The sequence below is a fragment of the Homarus americanus genome, unplaced genomic scaffold (assembly GCF_018991925.1).
Source record: "Homarus americanus isolate GMGI-L3 unplaced genomic scaffold, GMGI_Hamer_2.0 scaffold56009, whole genome shotgun sequence".
In the NCBI taxonomy this organism is placed as follows: domain Eukaryota; kingdom Metazoa; phylum Arthropoda; class Malacostraca; order Decapoda; family Nephropidae; genus Homarus; species Homarus americanus.
In genome coordinates, this window is record NW_024739542.1 from 2,229,987 (window position 1) to 2,253,069 (window position 23,083).

Sequence of the window (23,083 nt, forward strand, 5' to 3'; positions counted from 1 at the left end):
CCATCAGAAATACGTAAATTATCTACGTTCTATAATTCTTGTTATGTAAAATTTATATCATTTGGTTCAGTGTCATCAAGGGAAGGGAATTCTTTGTGCTAATGACCTGTCTGTGAAGTAATTTATCTTACAGGAAATATAATATAGTGCACAGTATATATTATTCAATCGTGTTATTAATAGAACATTATTCGGGGAAAGGATGACCACTTGGCTACCGATAAGACCCTAAGGTCGTAACCTTGAGTGTGACGCTCGCGGCCACAGAAGGTACATCCTGCATTCACTCACGCCTACTTTGTTTACCTTACAACCAGCGTTAAAAATTTGTCGTGACATTTCGTGCTCTGACGAAGGCAATAGGATACCTTTATTCAACAAACAAAGGTCAGACGTCGCTTCTTCGTCTGTTGGTTGAGTCACCCGGACCTCGTCCACACAGGGTCTTCCCGTCTCAAAGAGGACAGAGATTGCGGGGTCAACACCACTTTCGTACTTGTCTCGCCTGCCCTAGTCCGGTGACGTGATTTCTGCCACGTTTATTACTTTCACCAATGTCTTCACTCCATCACAGAGAAATTCACTTACTAATCAATTGTCTGAGCTCTTGACTCCTGTACATTGACTCTCCCGCCCCTGGAGAAGTTTTGACACTACCAGGCAGGACTGTACACTGTACAGTAGCTACAGACGCTGAGCTGTGCATCTTTTAGGTAACAACACAGGAGCGTCGTCTTCTATGGCCATCTTGACCATATCAACTATTAACAGATAAAACAAAAAATTATCTTGAAAATTTTAACGAGAATAATCGGATTAGATAAATCAAAATTGTAATAGGAAGTTCAGCACAGGTAGCCCAGCACCTGAGGTCAGGATGGTGTTCACGTGGGGAAAAATCTAATATAAAACCAGTTGTTACAGTATACCCCAGAGGGAGAGGACCGCCTGATGTGTACCGTCCCCATCACCAGCAGGAGGGCGTCAGGTCAAGAGCTGCCTCAGGTGGCCGGGTGGGCCAGAGGGGCCTGTTAGCATGTATACCTGAGGTTGCCAGGTAAGACTGAGGAGGTCAGGTAGGCCATAGAGGCCTGAGTAAGCCAGGTATATCAGAGGGGCCTAAGGTGAACAGGTATGCCTGAGGTGGCCAGGTATGCCTGAGGTGACAAGGTATGGCTGAGGTGGCCAGGTAGTCCTGAGGTGACCAGGTAAGCCTGAGGTGGCCGGGTATATCTGAGAGTCGAGCAGGTGATGCACGGAGTCATGCTCCCCGACGTCTCCCTCACGTCCTGTGGGTGGAGGTAAAAACTGGCCAGTGTCAGTGAGCGTGGCGGCCACCATTGGGAGGGGAGGGGAGAGCTGGAAGGGTGAGGAGGATCCGGCGGGTGCCTGGCGGGGCTTAACACGGCCGAGGAAGGATAAAGGGTGGGTCTGGAGGGGGTACAATAGGGCAAGTCAGAGCAGGGCACGCCACGGGAGGAGAGGGCAAGGCAGGGCACGGCTGGGGAGGGCAGGGCAAAGACACGATAGAACATAATGCTACAGTACACAAAACCTGGGCAGGCCTGGAGAGGATAAGGGAAAGAGGGCAAGTCAGGGCAGGAGTGAGGGACAATGGTTTGGTAGTGAGGGACAGGGGTGTGGTAGTGAGGGACTAGGGTGTGGTGGTGAGTGACTAGGGTGTGGTGGTGAGGTACAGAGGTGTGGTAGTGAGATACAGGGGTATGGTAGTGAGGGACAGGGGTGTGGTAGTGAGGGACTAGGGTGTGGTGGCGAGTGACTAGGGTGTGGTGGTGAGTGACAGGGGTATAGTAGTGAGTGACAGGGGTATAGTAGTGAGGGACAGGGGTGTGGTAGTGAGGGTCAAGGCAGCAGGAAACTTCAGTCTTTGGTATTTCCCGGCGGGTTCGTCTCCCCGCTCGACCTTGTGACTGTCTACTTGTATGTGTACATGTGTGTGTGTGTGTGTGTGCGTTTTTTTTTAGTTTCTCTTTGTGTGTCATTGAGTTTTGCTTTTGTTATATTTACATAGGTGAGCGTCCAGCCGTGTTATTTTGTCCAGGTGATTACGACACGGTGAAGGTGTTTACATACCTGTACACATAACAGTAGAAATAATTACTATTCTATACATGTATGAATAACCATATGTATTCCCTCCCAGTACACATTTCTCTCACATTAACCTGATCAAACCTGTTGTGTATGTTGATTGTGTATATGCCTTTACTCTTCACGTGTATGTATTTATGGGTATTTTCACGAGTATATATTTACTTGGAGTTTTTGTGCGTGTATAAGTATATATTTGTAATCTGGTGTGTGTGGTGTTTGTGCATATGTATATTCATGTGTGTATAATCATTTGTGTTTTCTGTAAGTGGCTTCATGTTGCCCAAGTATTATTTTTGTGTGTTGTTATTAACTTGTGTACAGTATTTCTTGAGAGCTAGTGTTATCAAGCACAGTAATGTCTGTCTGTCTGTCTGTCTGTCTGTCTGTCTGTCTGTGTGTCTGTTTCTGTGTGTGAGCCTGTGTGTTTGCGTGTACGTGTGTGTGTGTGTCCAAATAAGCATGTATACATAAGCCAACATGAATAAGTATGCACAGGTAAAGTATGCTTTTGTTTTCTTGTGTATTTTTACGAGAGGGAAACCTAACCTAACCTAACCTAATGTCATCTAGTCTACAGTAAAACAGTATGTACTCAACTGCTATACCAACGTCGATAAAGTGCAGGAAATACAGTATTATCTACCGTATTCCTAATCTATAAATTTAGATTAGTATTTATAAAAATCAATTTCTTTAATATCACTAAAAATTCACCAAAGAAATATATACATCAAAGGACTGGACATATTTCTGAAGACTGTGGTGGTAGCTGCCGTATCTACAGGTATATTCGTTATTAACATCATTAGTTGTAAAATAATGGAGGATATCTGCATTATTGGAACACGATTGACGTCACTCTCAATACGGTTAGGTTAGATCATAGGTGATTTAGTACCGTAGTCTCAAAGAATGCCTCGTATCAACAACTAACATGGTTGCTGCTCTCCTATATCACGCCATTGTAAGAAAATTGATTTTTTTTCCTACAATAAGAAAGTATTTTTATAACTTCGTAGACTTAAATGCTGGGGAAATATTACATTGGCGCAGCTAAATACAAATTCACTGTTGAATTACATATAATTATTGCAATGTTTTTGATAAGGACTGACCGTGTTATTTCCCCCGACTAAGCTACAGGTGTAAAGTAGTGGTAGTGTCAGTAGGTCAGGGCTGGTCCAATGGGTGTTTGGGAACAGTGAACCAGTTGGGGCGGGGCATGACAACTTGTTCCTTTGTGTGGGTGTGTCTCTGTGCTTGGTTGTTTACTCTCTGTAAATATAAACGTGCATTTGGATATAAGTAAATTGACGTAAGAAAATCAATCTGGCTGTGTGGTGATAGGCGGGAGGTATTGCCCCGTCGCGTCGGTGAGCGGTGGTTGTGGGGAGTGACCTTGCTGCTGTGAGGAATAGATTGACTGACCATCACAACCTCCTCACAGTGTTGACATATTGACTCTCGTGTTGACATATTGGTAGTCAATCAATAATGAAGACACGTGGGGGTGGTTTTCAGCACTCGCGAGGACTCCCAACACACACACACACACCTCTTCCATTGCCTGTCGTAACGTGTGATTGGTCGCTGGTGTAGACGAAGTGGTTGGATCGTTAACAGATCTGGCCTCATTACGTCAATCTGCCAGCCGTGGTGTCCTGATCTGGGTCAACTTCTTAACACCAACTATTACATCATTAAACGAGACAAATTAAACCAAGATCATAATCGAAATTTTTAGTATGAAGATTTGAAACATCGTAACTAAAAAAGTGTTCTGTTATTGAGTGCTGCAATGTATTAGCTGCTTAAGTTCAATTCTGTAAAGAGAAAATAAACAGCATTCGAATTTATTTTTCTTCTGTCAATAGTGAACTGTTAGAATATCTCCTCGAGGGCTGTTAGCGGTCAGGCCTTCGCCAAGTGGACTCGAGGACCTGCCTGTGTGCAGCTGACGAGAGAGGAGACTTTTCTTGAGGATATTTACTCATCCTCCCATTACTTACGTCTGTATTTATAGTAGCCAAGACTCTTCATTAGACTAATTACATTATACAATAAACTACAATTAATTCAACAGGGAACTTGTGTTTACACCACCCAGAGCACCTAGCGTGTGTAAGCCTCGAGTGTTCTGCAGAGACCATTTAGTTACTAAGCTTCTTCGGCCTCGTCTTTGACAATTTGGTTCCACTAAGTCGTAAATGGTTGTCATCTTGCCTGGGTTCACCTTGATGATGATGATGATGATGAAGATGAGGGTTTGACAGAGATTAAATTTTTACTCTCTCTAGGCACATGATCGTGATTTCCTGTCTCATCACCTCATAAATAATGTTTACTCGCGTTAATGAGGCCGACCATCCTCATGAACTTGCTGGACTTGTGATATTTGATCCTCGTTCGACAAGATTAATCCTCCTTTCATCAAACGCTGATGCAGGGAGATTTTTATAGTCGTTCTTTGACGGATACCAAGCTAGGTATGTTCTCTATTGTTAAGATATCTTCACATATTTTTTTTAGTTTTCCTGGTAATATTTGTCTCCCTCCAGCCTTACGTGTGTTCAGTCACGTGTCCTTACGAGCATCTTGGCGCTTTGGACGTGATAAGTCGACGGCAAAAAATTTAACCAAATATTGCTCGTAGATCTACAGCTCAAAGGCTCTCAGATGTGGGCGATAGTCAGCAGTTTATGTCACCAGAATTGTGGTCCATTAGGACTTGAAGTACTAGAGGGAGGTGCAGTGGACACCTTTGACAACCTTCTTCCACTGTGGATACCTGGGCTGCGGGAGTTTCATAGGACAAGTATAATGTTCATTTTTGCTTATTTAATGCAGATTGTGAGTAGCAGTATCTGGTGTGATGCCCCTGACACTTTGTGGTTCCCCTGACACTGTGTGGCGCTCCTGACACTGTGTGGTGCTCCTGACACTGTGTGGACCCCCTAACTCTGTGTGGTGTGTGAAGCCCCACACACTGTGTGATGCCCCTAACACTGTGTGGACCCCCTAACTCTGTGTGGTGTGTGAAGCCCCACACACTGTGTGGTGCCCCCTCACACTGTGTGGTGTGATATCCCTGACACTGTGGTGTGTGGTGCCCCAACACTGTGTGGTGCGTGGTGCCCCAACACTGTGTGGTGCGTGGTGCCCCAACACTGGGTAGTGTAAGGTGCCCCTCACACTCTGTGGTGTGTGGTGCCCCAACACTGTGTGGTGCGTGGTGCCCCAACACTGTGTGGTGTGTGGTACCCCTCACACTGTGTGGTGCCCCTCACACCGTGTGGTTTGTGGTGCCCCTCACACTGTGTGGTGTGTGGTGCCCCAACACTGTGTGGTGTGTAGTGCCCCAACACTGTGTGGTGTGTGGTACCCCTCACACTGTGTGGTGCCCCTCACACCGTGTGGTTTGTGGTGCCCCTCACACTGTGTGGTGTGTGGTGCCCCAACACTGGTGGTGCGTGGTGCCCCAACACTGTGTGGTGTGTGGTGTGTGGTGCCCCTCACACCGTGTGGTGTGTGGTGCCCCTCACACTGTGTGGTGTGTGGTGCCCCAACACTGTGTGGTGTGTGGTGCCCCAACACTGTGTGGTGTGTGGTACCCCTCACACTGTGTGGTGCCCCTCACACCGTGTGGTTTGTGGTGCCTCACACTCACACTGTGTGGTGTGTGGTGCCCTCACACTGTGTGTGTGTGCCCCTCACACCGTGTGGTGTGTGGTGCCCTCACACTGTGTGGTGTGTGGTGCCCTCACACCGTGTGGTGTGTGGTGCCCCAACACTGTGTGGTGTGTGGTACCCCTCACACTGTGTGGTGCCCCTCACACCGTGTGGTTTGTGGTGCCCCTCACACTGTGTGGTGTGTGGTGCCCCAACACTGGGTAGTGTGTGGTGCCCCTCACACTGCGTGTACTATACAGTGGTGTGTGGTGCTCCTCACACTGTGTGGTGCCCCTCACACTGTGTGGTGCCCCTCACACTCTGTGGTGTGTGGTGCCCCAACACTGGGTAGTGTGTGGTGCCCCTCAAACTGCGTGTACTATACAGTGGTGTGTGGTGCTCCTCACACTGTGTGGTGCCCCTCACACTGTGTGGTGCCCCTCACACCGTGTGGTGTGTGGTGCCCCCCACACTGCGTGGTGTGTGGTGCCCCTCATACTGTGTGGCATGTGGTGGTGCGGCTGGTGCCACAGCATCACGTGGGGAGGCAGACTTCAACGCACACACAAGAAGCTATCCCGGTGGCTTGGTGTTAACGTGAGCCCCAGTTGATCTGTCCTGGGAAATTCCCTGTGAAAAATTACCGACAGATTTATTTTCGAGGAACCAACACTGGCGATTTCATCACAAGGGGAATAAGAGTGTCCTAATACCAGAGTCCTTAACGGCACTCTCCGCCTCTCACTTTCAGTGCTCCTTTATTAAAAGCTTTTATCTGCTTTTGTATATGTAAATATTGGCTTTTCCCAGTGGTACCCTAAGACACAAAGCCAGGTCACGGTCTTTAAGAGGATGTGACCTCCACGGCAGAAGGGAGCGAGGGGGCGTGGCCAGCAAGCTGGGGCAGGCGGCGGGGACCGGGCCGGGTATATAAAGACGCGCAGAGGCCACAGTGGTCAGTCGACAACATGTTGGTGTCAGTGATCAGTGTTGGTGAGTGACCCGGGCCGCTTTGGACGGTTCAGTGGTGCAAGCTTTATAGATCACTGCATTTTCTCTTTCTCTGAAACTCAAAGTTGTAAATTTATAGTAAAAGATACGACCACCTACTTGATGTTGGTCTTTGTAGTAATGGATGCCGGTGGAAATTATAAAGAAGAAGGAAACAACTCATTCATATTTCGACTGAACTGAGAGGCAGGCGAGGATGTGTACTGTAAGAGATGACAAGTGTGAGGAAGACAGACACCACCACCCCATGCTGCCTCGCTACAACACTGACTGACCCGTGACGCTCAGCCGCCTGGGCACCACCACACCTCCCAAATTCGAAGGTGACGTGGTGAGTGACGGTACCATAGCCACGGTGGTGCCCACATATACCCCTGCTGGGTACTGTGCCCACCAAATCACCAGGAGTGCGACACTCGACTGACATCACTTTCCTCGTGACTACTAATACTCAGTATGACAATCGACCGATCGCCCTCATCACCAGTTTTGACACTCAGGGATGTGACACTCGACTGACAGTACAGTCCTCGTATCCACTGTTGACAATCATTCACACACCTCCTCTGGCTGAGAAAGTGCAAACCTACTTCACAATGGGGAGTATTTGTGTTATTTTTGCTACCAAAAGTTTTGCTTCACCTTGAAAATTATAATTCAGCATAAATCAGCTGCCTTCAATTGTACAGTACTTGTTAAAACTTTAATGGAGCAGAGGACGATAACAACCCATCAGGTTGGAGGCCGGTAGGTGGCTCATCAGTGTTGGTGAGAACACAGACAAGGCTCTAAACGCGCCTTTATACACCTACTGTGTGTATATATATATATATATATATATATATATATATATATATATATATCTTGATAAAATCACACAGGGAAAAAGGAAACAATGGAGCGCGCGCACAGAGGGAAAACTAGAGATAGACATATAATATTATACAATATGTACTGCAAAGTTAAACATGGGCCAGGTACTTCCAGGGTGGGGGATATAATGTTATCAACATTATTACAGTGACGCTGGCGACGACGGCCGTGGTGGCGGCCCCACAGAACAGCAACAGGGGAGAGGAAACCAACCAGCAGGAACACCTGGTCCACGCCCCATCACAAGAGGTGAGGTTAGACTGTGCCACAAGGGTGGATCGCCTGGGAAAGTGAGGACAGGCTATGCCACAGTGGCAGGTCATCTAGGCAGGGGGGTGAGAGTAAACTGTCACATTGTTGGGTCACCTGGGGAGGCGAGGGACGCTGTGCTACAGGGGTTATTGCACTTAAGTATAAGGTGTGCAGCTCGGCCCACGTGGGTTGTTGCGTCATAGTCAACAGAGAGGATGCGAGTCAGCTGAGTCATGTGTGATGGTGACCCGTTGAGCGGGATCCTCCCAGAATGAAGGTTATAGTTGACTTGAGAAGATATACACTACTGCAGCACTACCAACACTATCTCTTACACCAGCTCATTTTGGGAGTCCTTATTTCTAAGGTAACATTGCAGGTCATCTTTCCATTAGTGTTAATTGTTCTCTCCTATCATGTTTTGTTTTTTTGTTTTTTACTTTGAAGTTACACCAACTCTATCTTTAGTAAACTGTTACGTTCTTACGCTGACTGCAGAGCATCTGAGTTTTTGTTTACTATATAACAGTAGTTTAAATCCACACTTCTCAGTTACACGCCACCCTGGCAGGTCTCTTACTGCATTGTAGAATACTTTCTGCGTTATCATCATGCCGTGAATGAATATTTTCAAGAGTTTGCACAAAATAAAATCTCAAAAAACAGATATCAACAATATACAAATATCGGTGACAGTAAAGGATATAAATGCTTTATGTTTACCTACATAAGGAGTTAGAGCACCACCACGACGACGACCACCACCACCATCATCACGAAGGGCTACAGTGGCTGCGAGACTCCGTCCCAGGTGAACCCGACGTTGACTACCCCATCTGGTGGAAGATTCCCAAAACAACCTTCACCTGCCAGGGACGACAACCAGGTAACACACTGCTCATGTAGCCTCCTTAAAATATACCTTCTAATTACGTGATTTAACCTGACAACTAAAATAATATCGCGATTATATAAATTTGCAATTTTCACGTCGTGCGTTAAGAGATATTTAAAGTATTTTCAGAGCTAACTAAAATTTTACCCATATAAATATTATATAATTACAGAATAATACCATGAGTATGAAGAGTCACACAAAACCGTAAACTCATCTTAACTTTATTTCTTATTCATGTCAATTGGGATTTTGTGATGGGAAGAAAAGTGATCCACAATTTTTACAATGGGACAGGAGTGAAACTAGGAAGAGGATCCAACACTTTATAAACAAATGCCCGGCTGACCTTGCTTAGCATCAGCGTTAATTCTTAAAAGGGATTTATAATTTGGAGGGCAAATTAAATATATTAAGAAATCAATTGTATACATACATGAAGAAAGAATAAAGTTTTCGTCTTTCAATATATATCTTAATAAACAGGCAAACAAGAGGAGTGATCTCTGCAAAATGTTACCGATGTTCGTCAATTCCATACCAGTCTTTAGAAAAATAATGCCTTTCTTTCCAGGTTATTATGCGGATGTAGAAACGCGGTGTCAAGTGTTCCACGTCTGCAAGGATACGGACAGCAAGTCTTTCCTCTGCCCCAATGGAACCATCTTTAACCAGGAATATTTCACATGCCAGTGGTGGTTCACAGTCCAGTGCGACATTTCGGAGGAGTTCTACTCTCTCAATAACAACATTGGTGTGGTGGGGGAGAGGCAGGAAGACAGTTATGGCAGGCGAGTAAGTCAGGTGCCGGAAACACAGACAGTGCAACAAGTACAACAGTCGCAGCAAATCGCACGGGAATTGCCTCTTCCACAAGTTACTGAAGTAAGTACCACAGATGTAAGAGACCACAGAACATCACAAGTTCAGGAAAATATTGACTTTGAATCTGTAGTAACTGGTGGCATTCAGCAAGATTTGGAGCGTGTTCCAGAGACTACTGAAGCTGTGCAACAAGTTCAACACGAATTTGGAGTTGCTCCTGAAGTGACTGGAGCTTTCCAACAGAAATTTGAAGATGCCCATGAAGTAACTGAGGGTGTTCACCAGGACTTTGGGGTTGCTCTTGAAACTGAAGCAGTTCAACAGGATCATGGAGTTGCCTCTAAAGTGGCTGAAGCTGTTCAACAGGACTTTGGAGTTGCTCCTGAAGTGACTGAGGTTGTTCATCAGGACGTTGGAGATGCTTTTGAAACTGAAGCAGTTCAACAGGACTTTGGAGTTGGTTCTGGGGCAACTGAGGCTGTTCAACAGGACTTTGGAGTTGCTGATGAAGTGACTGAAGCTGTTCAACACGGCTTTGGAGTTGGTTCTGAGGCAACTGAGGCTGTTCATCAGGACTTTGGAGTTGCTCATGGAGTGACTGAAGCTGTTCAAGACGACTTTGGAGTTGGTTCTGAGGCAACTGAAGCTGTTCATCAGGACTTTGGAGTTGCTCATGGAGTGACTGAAGCTGTTCAACAAGACTTTGGAGTTGCTCATGAAGTGACTGAAGCTGTTCAACAAGACTTTGGAGTTGCTCATGAAGTGACTGAAGCTGTTCAACACGACTTTGGAGTTGGTTCTGAGGCAACTGAGGCTGTTCAACGGGACTTTGGAGCTGTTCTTGAAAATGAGGGTGTTCAACAGGACATTGGAGTTGCTCATGAAGTGACTGAAGCTTTCCAACAGAAATTTGGAGTTGCTCATGAAGTGACTGAAGCTGCTCAACACGACTTTGGAGTTGGTTCTGAGGCAACTGAGGCTGTTCAACAGGACTTTGGAGTTGCTCATGGAGTGACTGAAGCTGTTCAAGGCGATTTTGGAGTTGGTTCTGAGGCAACTGAGGCTGTTCAACAGGACTTTGGAGTTGCTCATGGAGTGACTGAAGCTGTTCAAGACGATTTTGGAGTTGGTTCTGAGGCAACTGAGGCTGTTCAACATGACTTTGGAGTTGCTCATGAAGTGACTGAAGATGTTCAACACGACTTTGGAGTTGGTTCTGAGGCAACTGAAGCTGTTCAACAGGACTTAGGAGTTGGTCATGGAGTGATTGAAGCTGTTCAACAGGACTTTGGAGTTGGTTCTGAGGCAACTGAGGCTGTTCAACATGACTTTGGAGTTGCTCATGAAGTGACTGAAGATGTTCAGCACGGCTTTGGAATTGGTTCTGAGGCAACTGAAGCTGTTCAACAGGACTTAGGAGTTGCTCATGGAGTGATTGAAGCTGTTCAACAGGACTTTGGAGTTGGTTCTGAGGCAACTGAGGCTGTTCAACATGACTTTGGAGTTGCTCATGAAGTGACTGAAGATGTTCAGCACGGCTTTGGAATTGGTTCTGAGGCAACTGAAGCTGTTCAACAGGACTTAGGAGTTGCTCATGGGGTGATTGAAGCTGTTCAACAGGACTTTGGAGTTGGTTCTGAGGCAACTGAAGCTGTTCAACACGACTTTGGAGTTGATTCTGAAGTGACGGAAACTTTCCAACAGAAATTTGGAGTTGCTCATGAAGTGACTGAAGCTGTTCAACACGACATTAGAGTTGGTTCTGAGGCAACTGAAGCTGTTCAACAAGATTTTGGAGTTGGTTCTGAGGCAACTGAGGCTGTTCAACACGACTTTGGAGTTGGTTCTGAGGCAACCGAGACTGTTCAACATGACTTTGGAGTTGCTCATGAAGTGACTGAAGCTATTCAACAGGACGTTGGAGTTGGTTCTGAGGCAACTGAAGCTGTTCAACAAGACTTTGGAGTTGGTTCTGAGGTAACTGAGGCTGTTCAACACGACTTTGGAGTTGGTTCTGGGGCAACCGAGACTGTTCAACATGACTTTGGAGTTGCTCATGGAGTGACTGAAGCTATTCAACAAGACTTTGGAGTTGATTTTGAGGCAACTGAAGCTGTTCAACAAGACTTAGGAGTTGGTTCTGAGGCAACTGAGGCTGTTCAACACGACTTTGGAGTTGGTGCTGGGGCAACCGAGACTGTTCAACAAGACTTTGGAGTTGGTCATGGAGTGACTGAAGCTGTTCAACAAGACTTTGGTGTTGGTTTTGAGGCAACTGAAGCTGTTCAACAATACTTTGGTGTTGGTTTTGAGGCAACTGAGGCTGTTCAACAAGACTTTGGAGTTGGTTCTGAGGTAACTGAAGCTGTTCAACAAGACTTTGGAGTTGGTTTTGAGGCAACTGAAGCTGTTCAACAAGACTTTGGAGTTGGTTCTGAGGCAACTGAGGCTGTTCAACAAGACTTTGGAGTTGGTTCTGAGGCAACTGAAGCTGTTCAACAAGACTTTGGAGTTGCTCATGGAGTGACTGAAGCTGTTCAACAAGACTTTGGTGTTGGTTCTGAGGCAACTGAAGCTGTTCAACAAGACTTTGGAGTTGCTCATGAAGTGACTGAAGCAGTTCAACATGACTTTGGAGTTGGTTCTGAGGCAACTGAAGCTGTTCAACACGACTTTGGAGTTGCTCATGAAGTGACTGAAGCAGTTCAACATGACTTTGGAGTTGGTTCTGAGGCAACTGAAGCTGTTCAACAAGATTTTGGAGTTGGTTCTGAGGCAACTGAGGCTGTTCAACGTGACTTTGGAGTTGCTCATGAAGTGACTGACGCAGTTCAACATGACTTTGGAGTTGGTCTTGAAACTGAGGGTATTCAACAGGACTTTGGAGTTGCTCATGAAGTGACTGAAGCTATTCAACAGGACGTTGGAGTTGGTTCTGAGGCAACTGAAGCTGTTCAACACGACTTTGGAGTTGCTCATGAAGTGACTGAAGCAGTTCAACATGACTTTGGAGTTGGTTCTGAGGCAACTGAAGCTGTTCAACAAGACTTTGGAATTGGTTCTGATGCAACTGAGGCTGTTCAACGTGACTTTGGAGTTGCTCATGAAGTGACTGACGCAGTTCAACATGACTTTGGAGTTGGTCTTGAAACTAAGGGTATTCAACAGGACTTTGGAGTTGCTCATGAAGTGACTGAAACTTTCCAACAGAAATTTGGAGTAGCTCATGAAGTGACTGAAGCTGTTCAACACGACTTTGGAGTTGGTTCTGAAGCAACTGAGGCTGTTCAACACGACTTTGGAGTTGGTCTTGAAACTGAGGGTGTTCAACAGGACTTTGGAGAAGCTTATGAAGTGACTGAAGCTGTTCAACACGACTTTGGAGTTGGTTCTGAGGCAACTGAGGCTGTTCATCAGGACTTTGGAGTTGGTCTTGAAGCTGAGGGTGTTCAACAGGACTTTGGAGTTGGTCTTGGAGTGATTGAAGCTATTGAACACGAATTTGGTGTTGGTCTTGAAGCTGAGGGAGTTCAACAGGACTTTGGAGTAGCTCATGAAGTGACTGAAGCTGTTCAACACGACTTTGGAGTTGGTCTTGAAGCTGAGGGTGTTCAACAGGACTTTGGAGCAGCTCATGAAGTGACTGAAGCTGTTCAACACGACTTTGGAGTTGGTTCTCAGGCAACTGAGGCTGTTCAACAAGACTTTGGAGTTGCTCATGAAGTGACTGAAGCTGTTCAACACGACTTTGGAGTTGCTCATGATGTGACTGAAGCTGTTCAACACGATTTTGGAGTTGGTTCTGAAGCAACTGAGGCTGTTCAACAAGACTTTGGAGTTCCTCTTGGAGTGATTGAAGCTGTTCAACAGGACTTTGGAGTTGCTCATGAAGTGACTGAAGCTGTTCAACATGACTTTGGAGTTGGTCTTGAAGCTGAGGGTGTTCAACAGGACTTTGGAGTTGGTCTTGAAGCTGAGGGTGTTCAACAGGACTTTGGAGTTGCTCATGAAGTGACTGAAACTTTCCAACAGAAATTTGGAGTTCCTCATGAAGTGACTGAAGCTGTTCAACACGACTTTGGAGTTGGTTCTGAAGCAACTGAGGCTGTTCAACAGGACTTTGGAGTTGGTCTTGAAGCTGAGGGTGTTCAACAGGAATTTAGAGTTCCTTTTGGAGTGATTGAAGCTGTTCAACACGAATTTGGTGTTGGTCTTGAAGCTGAGGGAGTTCAACAGGACTTTGGAGTTGCTCATGAAGTGACTGAAGCTGTTAAACACGATTTTGGAGTTGGTTCTGAAGCAACTGAGGCTGTTCAACAAGACTTTGGAGTTCCTCTTGGAGTGATTGAAGCTGTTCAACAGGACTTTGGAGTTGCTCATGAAGTGACTGAAGCTGTTCAACAGGACTTTGGAGTTGGTTCTGAGGCAACTGAAGCTGTTCAACACGACTTTGGAGTTGGTTCTGAGGCAACTGAGGCTGTTCAACACGACTTTGGAGTTGGTCTTGAAACTGACGGTGTTCAACAGGACTTTGGAGTTGCTCATGAATTGACTGAAGCTGTTCAACACGACTTTGGAGTTGGTCTTGAAGCTGAGGGTGTTCAACAGGACTTTGGAGTAGCTCATGAAGTGACTGAAGCTGTTCAACACGACTTTGGAGTTGGTTCTCAGGCAACTGAGGCTGTTCAACAAGACTTTGGAGTTGCTCATGAAGTGACTGAAGCTGTTCAACACGACTTTGGAGTTGGTTCTGAAGCAACTGAGGCTGTTCAACACGACTTTGGAGTTGCTCATGAAGTGACTGAAGCTGTTCAACACGACTTTGGAGTTGCTCATGATGTGACTGAAGCTGTTCAACACGACTTTGGAGTTGGTTCTGAAGCAACTGAGGCTGTTCAACACGACTTTGGAGTTGGTCTGAAGCTGTTCAACACGACTTTGGAGTTGGTTCTGAAGCAACTGAGGCTGTTCAACACGACTTTGGAGTTGGTCTTGAAACTGAGGGTGTTCAACAGGACTTTGGAGTTGCTCATGAAGTGACTGAAGCTGTTCAACACGACTTTGGAGTTGGTTCTGAGGCAACTGAGGTTGTTCAACAGGAATTTGGAGTTGCTCCTGAAGTGACTGAAAATTTCCAACAGAAATTTGGAGTTCCTCATGAAGTGACTGAAGCTGTTCAACACGAATTTGGAGTTGGTCTTGAAGCTGAGGGTGTTCAACAGGACTTTGGAGTTGCTCATGAAGTGACTGAAGCTGTTCAACACGACTTTGGAGTTGGTTCTGAGGCAACTGAGGCTGTTCAACACGACTTTGGAGTTGGTCTTGAAACTGAGGGTGTTCAACAGGACTTTGGAGTTGCTTATGAAGTGACTGAAGCTGTTCAATACGACTTTGGAGTTGGTTCTGAGGCAACTGAGGCTGTTCAACAGGAATTTGGAGTTGCTCCTGAAGTGACTGAAAATTTCCAACAGAAATTTGGAGTTCCTCATGAAGTGACTGAAGCTGTTCAACACGAATTTGGAGTTGGTCTTGAAGCTGAGGGTGTTCAACAGGACTTTGGAGTTGCTCATGAAGTGACTGAAGCTGTTCAACACGACTTTGGAGTTGGTTCTGAGGCAACTGAGGCTGTTCAACACGACTTTGGAGTTGGTCTTGAAACTGAGGGTGTTCAACACGACTTTGGAGTTGCTCATGAAGTGACTGAAGCTGTTCAACACGACTTTGGAGTTGGTTCTGAGGCAACCGAGGCTGTTCAACAGGACTTTGGAGTTGCTCCTGAAGTGACTGAAACTTTCCAACAGAAATTTGGAGTTCCTCATGAAGTGACTGAAGCTGTTCAACACGACTTTGGAGTTGGTTCTGAGGCAACTGAGGGTGTTCAACAGGACTTTGGAATTGCTCATGAAGTGACTGAAGCTATTCAACATGACTCTAAAGCAAATCATGAAACTCTCCCACAGTCTCATCAGTTGTTTGATCTTGTGTCAAACCTGGTATCAGATATACGAAAAGTCCAACAGGACTTTGGAATTATTCCTAAAACGACTGAAACCGTCCAACAAGTTCAACAGGAGCAGACCGTAAAGGAGAGACAGCCTGAGGCTCTCAGACCTTCCATCACACTGCCCGAACCGGAGCAAGAGACACCCCACTTCCCCGTCTTTCCTGAGGTGATCAACGAGGCTGATTTTAGTGGAGTATTGCCGGTTGTAGAGGAGTCACTTGTGGAACAAGAGTTTGTCGCTCCCGGTGTGTCCCAGCTAACCCCAAGTGAAGCATCCACCCCTGAAGGTTTACCTCAAGGGCAGATACATCCCTCCTTAACTGAGCACCTGCCAGTAGAGGAAAACATACACTCTGACAGAAAACCCACATCTTCACCTATTGTATCTGATTCATCAGCCCTTCTCCCAGTGGAAGACGAACCGGGGCTTCAGGAGAGTGTAAAAGACGATGTAGCATTGGTCGGTCCACTCCTCTCCACGTTCCCAGCCACATTTACTAATGAAACGATCGACCGAGTGGTCCAGCAGCAGTCTGACGTCCAACAAAATGACTCTATTCCTGAAAATGTATTTGGTCAGAAAGATCAACAGGAAAAAGCTGGGGAAGCTAATTTAGTTCCACTGGATGTTATCGACCACAGAGTTGAAGAGCAGAATCTACATACATCCTTTGATCTGACGGATGAGACCACAATTACACCTGATTTTTCAGGTGCTGATCTTTTCACGGACAATTTGATTCACTGTACAGACTTCTCTTGCACAAGCACACAGCAAGGAGGTGAAGACAGGCCTTTGGAAGCTATACAACCTGTGCAGCCTTCTGTCTCTCTCGTATTCCCTGGTGCTGAGGAGACAGCACAGGCTAATGCTTTACCACAAAGCACTGTTGAAACCACAGATAATGCAGAAGTTGAAGTAACAACGGAGCCAGTTACTGATGTTCCACAATTAAATGGCGAAGTGGTCGAGGAAAAATTCAGTTTTGGTGAGCCTCAAGAACATGTATTTGAAGTAGAACTGCCACAGAGATTTATGGAATCTCATGCGATTAATGACAACGAGGGTGGTGTCTCTCTCTTCTTTGAGGTACTTACGGAATCACCAGAGATACTCAATGTGACTGAACTACCTCTGTTACCGGAAACTACAAATGAAGAAGCTGGTGAACAAGATTCATCCACTCCAAATGTAACCCACACGATCCAGCCCGCCGAGAACGAGATTATTCATGATAACCTTGTACTTGAACCCCTTGCTGTACCACAGCCAGAGCTTACTCCTACAGTTCTCTCCCAGGATACTGCATTTACTGCCCCTGAGTCAGTGAATGAATTTCACCTGGTCCCTGTCGATCAGCAAGGGGCTGGAGAGGCCCTCGCACACCGTGAACACGCCGTCTTAATTTCTGAACACGAAGAAACTACTCTCATTTCCTCACCTCAGGAAACTACAACTTTTCCTACATCCCAGGATGACGTAACTTTACCATCAGAGGATGCTATGCTTCTTCCTCTAACTCAGGAAGAAACAACAGATGTCCCGGTCGACCTAGAAGAGAGCACAACATCCCCGCCTGTCGGACAAGAAGAACATTCCTTATTCATCGCTGTCAACGAAGACCGTGCAGCATTTCCCCCTGCCAGCCAAGACGAAGGCATCATTTTCAACTTTGTACGCCAGGAAGAGAGCTCCACAGTTCAATCTGCTAACCAAGAAGATGTCGCCACTTTCCCTGCCATCAGTCAAGACACAGACACAGTATTCACATTCTTCCCAGGAGATGAAGTCTTTGCACAACCCGATGAGAAAGTATCTTCCTCACTCTTTCCCTCTGGACCCCACGAGGTAAACAATTTGTTCCAGGATGAGTCTAGTATCTCCTCCCAGTTGCCACAAGCATCACAACCATTCCATAAAGCTGCCGAGGTCGTGGATGTTCCTCAGCTCTTCTTCCCACAGATCAGGTTCCCGCCCCTAGTCCCTGGTCTCTACCTGCCGCCGCACGCATAGCTCCCTCGCTAGCTCCTTCCACACTGATATATCTCATTCTTTATTTCCCGAAAACATATTTATAATGATCGTGTCTGTGTGTGTGTGTTTGTGTGTATGTCAATATAGCATTGCTCAATATATGTCTAAAGGTGCGTGAGGTTGGTTCTACATGTAAAAGTCATGGGGGAATGTTGTGTAACTGGTGTTTTCTTCCCATAGTTGCCAAGATGAGGTAGGCGCTAAAAAAATTAGTAGTGTTCTGAGTGATAATTTTGTTTGTACTTAAGTAACCAAAGAATAATGGACGATACTTTATAGATTAGGAAATAAAAAATCCTTCATACATTTGGATATTTCATTGTCCCACGTAATTATTATTTTTCTCCTGATTATCATTCCAATCTTCAAATGCACAAATACAGAATATCGATTAAGATAACACTAGGACCACTACAGAGAGGTGCTTATATTCACAGCAAGTCCCAAGTGAACTTCGACTGTGCGCTTTCGCTAATAAAGACTGAATTACTTTTATCCTGCCTCTACCTGCCACACGTTCTTGCCTTGCTCGCTTCCTGCCGCTGTCTTCACTATCTAAAGTCTATCTATCAACCATTTTTGTTTTCTACACTTATCAGTTATTATTTCTCGTTATTGACATACATTTTTTGTTAAGTTAAGGCATCGACTGTTAACAAGTGTCACTCAGATAGCTGACACATTGAGGGTGGCAAACCAAGTATTGAAAGAGGCTACCTTTCAGTAAACACGATGACTGGCAAGAAAAAAAAGCTGCTTTGTTATTTTATTTGGTTAATGGCAAATGAAAAGACGCATGATAAGAAAGCGACATTATTTTTTTTCAAAACTCAGTTCATTGAGTAACCTGCTATAGTATTACTGATGCAGGATAGGACTCGTAGCAACGGATTTACGTTGGATAAGTTTAGGTTTAGAAGGGAGATAGGAAGAAACTGGTTCACATATAGGGTGGTGGACGAGTGGAACAAGCTTAGCAACTTTGTAGTAAGTACTGAAACGCTGGAGAGTTTTAAAAGGAGGCTAGATAGATTCATGGATGATAGAGAGTGGTAGTAACTCTCGACAGGAGCTGCCATGCACAGGCCAACCGGCCTATTGCAGACTCCTTATTTTCTTATGTTCTTATATGATAGACACTGCTACAATAACCATACGCCACACTATGTCGAGTATACACAGCAAAACAGACACCATGAAAATTATCTTAGTGAACGTGTATTTTGTCATTACACAGCAAATGCATTTATCGCTTCACTGAGACGCATATCAGTTACAGAGGACCTCAGGCAATATTTTACAATACTCACTTTGCTAAATACATGAACTACCTTAACATATGTTACAGTGAGGATCAGACATAACCGCAGAAGCTTACAAACTCCAGGGACGAGGTAAGCTAATATACAGTATCTTTCTAGATTTATTTATGTGAACCTGTGACTTGAGAGGAGCGACCAGAGGAGAGGGAGGCAAAGGAAAAATATTGAGAGTACAGTGCCTCCCAAATACTGGTGAGAAAGAGTCTTGGTAATATTCGACAGCGGCGAGCCTTTAGTACCAACATTTTACCTTCATGACTATAAATACTAGAATCTAAAGATGCGCTGAACCTAATGGATGATCATTTAATAATTTCCACTGAGCCAAACAACTCACATAAGCTACCGACCACTGGAGTCAAGAAGTTCTAGGTCGTTTGTATCTTTATAGTGTTCGTTTGTGTAAGTTATATCAATGCGTGTGTGACGTGGTGGTAGTACTGTACAGTCAACTACTGGAGTCCTTTCGCCTCTCCTCCTGAACCACGAACCCCGAGATTCAGACTCATGAAACAGGATAATGTATTAGTCTACTGCTTCGGGTTCACGAGTCTGAATCTTAGGGTACGTGGTTTAGGAGGAGAGGCGAACTGATTTTAGTTTGACTGTACTGCACCTTGAGCAGAGGTTGTGTGTATTCACTCTCAATCTTTCAGTAATGTCAACTTGTTTAATTTTGAGAATCTAAACTTCTTATCTCGCATGGACAGACACAGAGCTGTATTTATTTACGCAAACACTACAGTACACGTACAATATATTGCATATAAACTAATTATACAACTACAGTATATACACTATACTGTACTTACCAGCAGATGCTGTCGTTTTGGGCTTGTGATGCAGGCAGGTCAAATGGTGATATGATGATACAGGATGGCCTGCTTTGTCTTGTACTATCTACTGTAGCAGGTGTTACTGTCACTCCTCTACGCACTAGCTTACAATAGGCATTATAGTGTACTATCCACTCTGCTATGTACAGTATGTATGTATTGCACTTTCACACTTACTGAATGTACAGTATACAATATACGTAACTGTAATATTTTTTTCATCTTAACACTGCTTTAACGCTGTATTCTTGGCTGATTGTGTCCAGGTACAGTAATGTACAGTACAGTCCACGCCACGTGTAAGCCAAACAGCCTGAGACTGGTGGCCTAGAAATTCCTAGCCGGCAACTTCGCTGGGTGCATCCCTCCACTCACCCGCCTCCAGAAACACACAAACCAGGCAGTTTATCTGTGGTCAGCCAAGGCGTAAAGTCAACGCTTACCCCCAACACGTTAGCGTGGAAAAATAACTTTAAATGTGTATTTTATTTCTGTTTTTAAAACCTATCCATGCATTTGTTTTAGTTACGACCATGAAACAATGCAATATATGACATGACACTGGAGCTTCGAAACAGGCCACTGCTCATTTGCACAGGATATTCCACCAATGAGCGTTGACCAGAGGTTGATAGACGCCCACCGTGCCTCGAGGCTCGCCTTTGCTCGACGATGTCGATAAGGAGGAGGAATTTGGGGGCAAGAGGTGTGTTCACCGACGAAAAAACATTTTGTTCCAACAACCGTAGCCATGTTTATTTGTGGCGCCGAAACAACACAAGGCAGCATTCCCATAAAGTTATGATTACAACCTGTAACATGGTTAACTTTAGTAAACTGTATATCAAATTACTTTATGGAATCCCACATATCTTGCAATAAATAGCAAATCATAATTTGATAGAAAAGTAAAGAATATAGCAAGGTTGATAAAGTCTACATTATTTTACGCAGATGGGATATGGGCAATATCTTTGAAGAACAACGGAGCGGCCGAGTGAGGGTGGGGGTGGATGCTGACTGTCCACGGCGGCGTTGGGGATGTCACCGAGATTCAGGGACGGTTTAGTGTCGACTGATATGTTAACATACGCAATGGTTTTTTCTTCCATTCTCTCCGCGAAAGGAATTTTCCATTTCCTCCCGGTCCAGGATCGCTGCCCCGTCCACACAGCCAGGCTGGCTCAGCAGTGGTTCCTCGCACAGGAGAACCTCCACCTGTTGGACTGGCTTAGCAAAGAGGCAGACATGAACCCGATCGAAAATCTTTTGGACTTTAATTGTGAACACCCGGGAGCCGGCGAGGGAGGGGCCAGCGGTAAAGCTGATAGCCCACATGAAGGCGGCTTGAGACTGAAGGCCGTGATAGGGATGGAGGGAGACTGAAATATGTAAAGTGGAAAAACTAAATGTGTTTTTTTTAATATCCTCTTCCAAATGGGTGGTGGTAAGAATAACAACGAAGGAAAATATATATAAATCTGAAATGTGCTTTACTACTCCAAATATAATTAACTATACACATTTCACTTGGGGATATCACTTTAAAAAGAAAAACCCTAAGTATGTTCTTTTGTTACACAAAGTTTGGTGTCCAAATATGGCCAAATAGGATTGGATCGAGTTATGACCACGTGAGGGATGTCTGTTATAAGTGTCTATATTGGGCTGTGATGGCGGTAGACCATACAAACCTAACGCTCACGACACTTGGTAACTCAATTCCCCTATTCGCCTTGGGATAGGGAAATTATTCTCTTATTCTTCCAGGCTAGGCCTTCACACCACTGGCTAACAGGCTGAATATAACTCAATAATGGTCTATGTTAACAATATTATAAAGAGTTTGCCGTCATTTCTACCCTGGAACTTGTTCCTCATTATTACTTAATACTACTTGTGCACTGAAATTGGCTTCATTCGTTCCCGTAAATGCTGTTAATTTTTAATTCATTAAAACCATTGAATTTATATAAATTACAAGATAAGTGACTTATGAGTTTAAAAAGGAAGGACATTAGTGTGAAGAAACGAGGACAAAAAAAGTGAGGCGAGTTGGAAGGGTGAGGGACTGAAGAGCGACGAGTGCACGTTGGCCGGAGGGCTGGAGCGAGAGCTGGGTAGGGGGGTTGGAGAGCGGTATTGGATGGGGCGGGATAGCCTGGGGAGGAAGGTTATGGAAGGAGCAGCACCATTAGAAGTTGTTGGTTGAGGTTGGGGTTAGTAGACTGCGCCTAGGGTACAGGTACCTATGGGAGGACATTGGCAACCCTGAGCCTGGCCGCACTGTTTGTAAACTCTGTGGCCAACCCGACTCTCACACCCTCCGTCACTACTGTACTGTACATCCTCACTTGCCCTATGACCTCCTCCTACAGGTCCCCAGCCGAAACCAACACCTCTTCCCTCCCTGACCAGATATCCCTCCTCCTAGTCACTGGCCTGGCACTTGACATTATTAGGGACCTGCCACGCTTTGCTATAAACAGATGAAATGTACCGGGAATTCCATCCCCCCCAACACACTCATCATTCTGTCATTTTATGTAACTTGCTGACAAAACCCATGACCCTTCAGGCTTCCACGCCCTTAATGCATGAGTCATAAAGGCAAGCATGAACTCCACATGCTTCCCAGTTGGGCACTGTAAACGCTTCTACGCTTCACCTTGCACAGGATGTAAGGGGGTGCCCATTAAACTAGCCCCCTCCGGGGCAATCTGTAATCTGTTGGGGTTAGTTACCGTTAGTATAGATGGGAGGAAGGGCGCGAGCCTCGTATCTTACAAGTGGTTGGACTGTATCATGATTAAGTAATTTATTTAGTTTAAAAAGAAATTTACTTTTTACTTTTATCATCCTCACCACTGATCGGCTCGTTAGCCGCTTGGGCAATTGGTCAGAGTTTGTAAGGATTCATAATGAACCATTTTGTCGAAATAAAGTATTTTATGATTTTTTTTCAGTATCTATTGACCAAATAGTGACTATAGAAGGGTGTTAAAATTGCCACCCAATCTTTTCAGTTGCATTCAAATTTTGTGTGCGTGCGTGCGTGTGTATATATATATATATATATATATATATATATATATATATATATATATATATATATATATATATATATATATATATATATATATATATATATATATATATATATATATATATATATATATATATATATATATATATATATATATATATATATATATATATATATATATATATATATATATATATATA

General features: G+C 44.8%; 1 protein-coding gene across 1 annotated transcript; it reads left to right on the forward strand.

Annotated features, from left to right (window-relative positions):
• The first annotated feature begins 6,752 nt into the window (after window positions 1-6,752).
• LOC121874854 (fibroin heavy chain-like) lies at window positions 6,753-17,985 on the forward strand. The gene is made up of 5 exons (XM_042379142.1): window positions 6,753-6,777; window positions 7,817-7,917; window positions 8,653-8,806; window positions 9,390-14,513; window positions 14,588-17,985. The coding sequence occupies exons 1-5, from the start codon at window positions 6,753-6,755 to the stop codon at window positions 17,656-17,658; spliced, it is 8,475 nt and encodes a 2,824-aa protein (XP_042235076.1). The 3' UTR covers window positions 17,659-17,985.
• Window positions 17,986-23,083: the final 5,098 nt, after the last annotated feature.

Coding starts and splice junctions, on each gene's coding strand:
- LOC121874854 (XM_042379142.1), top strand. CDS start 6,753: ATGTTGGTGTCAGTGATCAGTGTTG. Junction 7,918..8,652: donor TCCACGCCCCATCACAAGAG/GTGAGGTTAGAC, acceptor TACCTACATAAG/GAGTTAGAGCACCACCACGA. Junction 8,807..9,389: donor CTGCCAGGGACGACAACCAG/GTAACACACTGC, acceptor CTTTCTTTCCAG/GTTATTATGCGGATGTAGAA.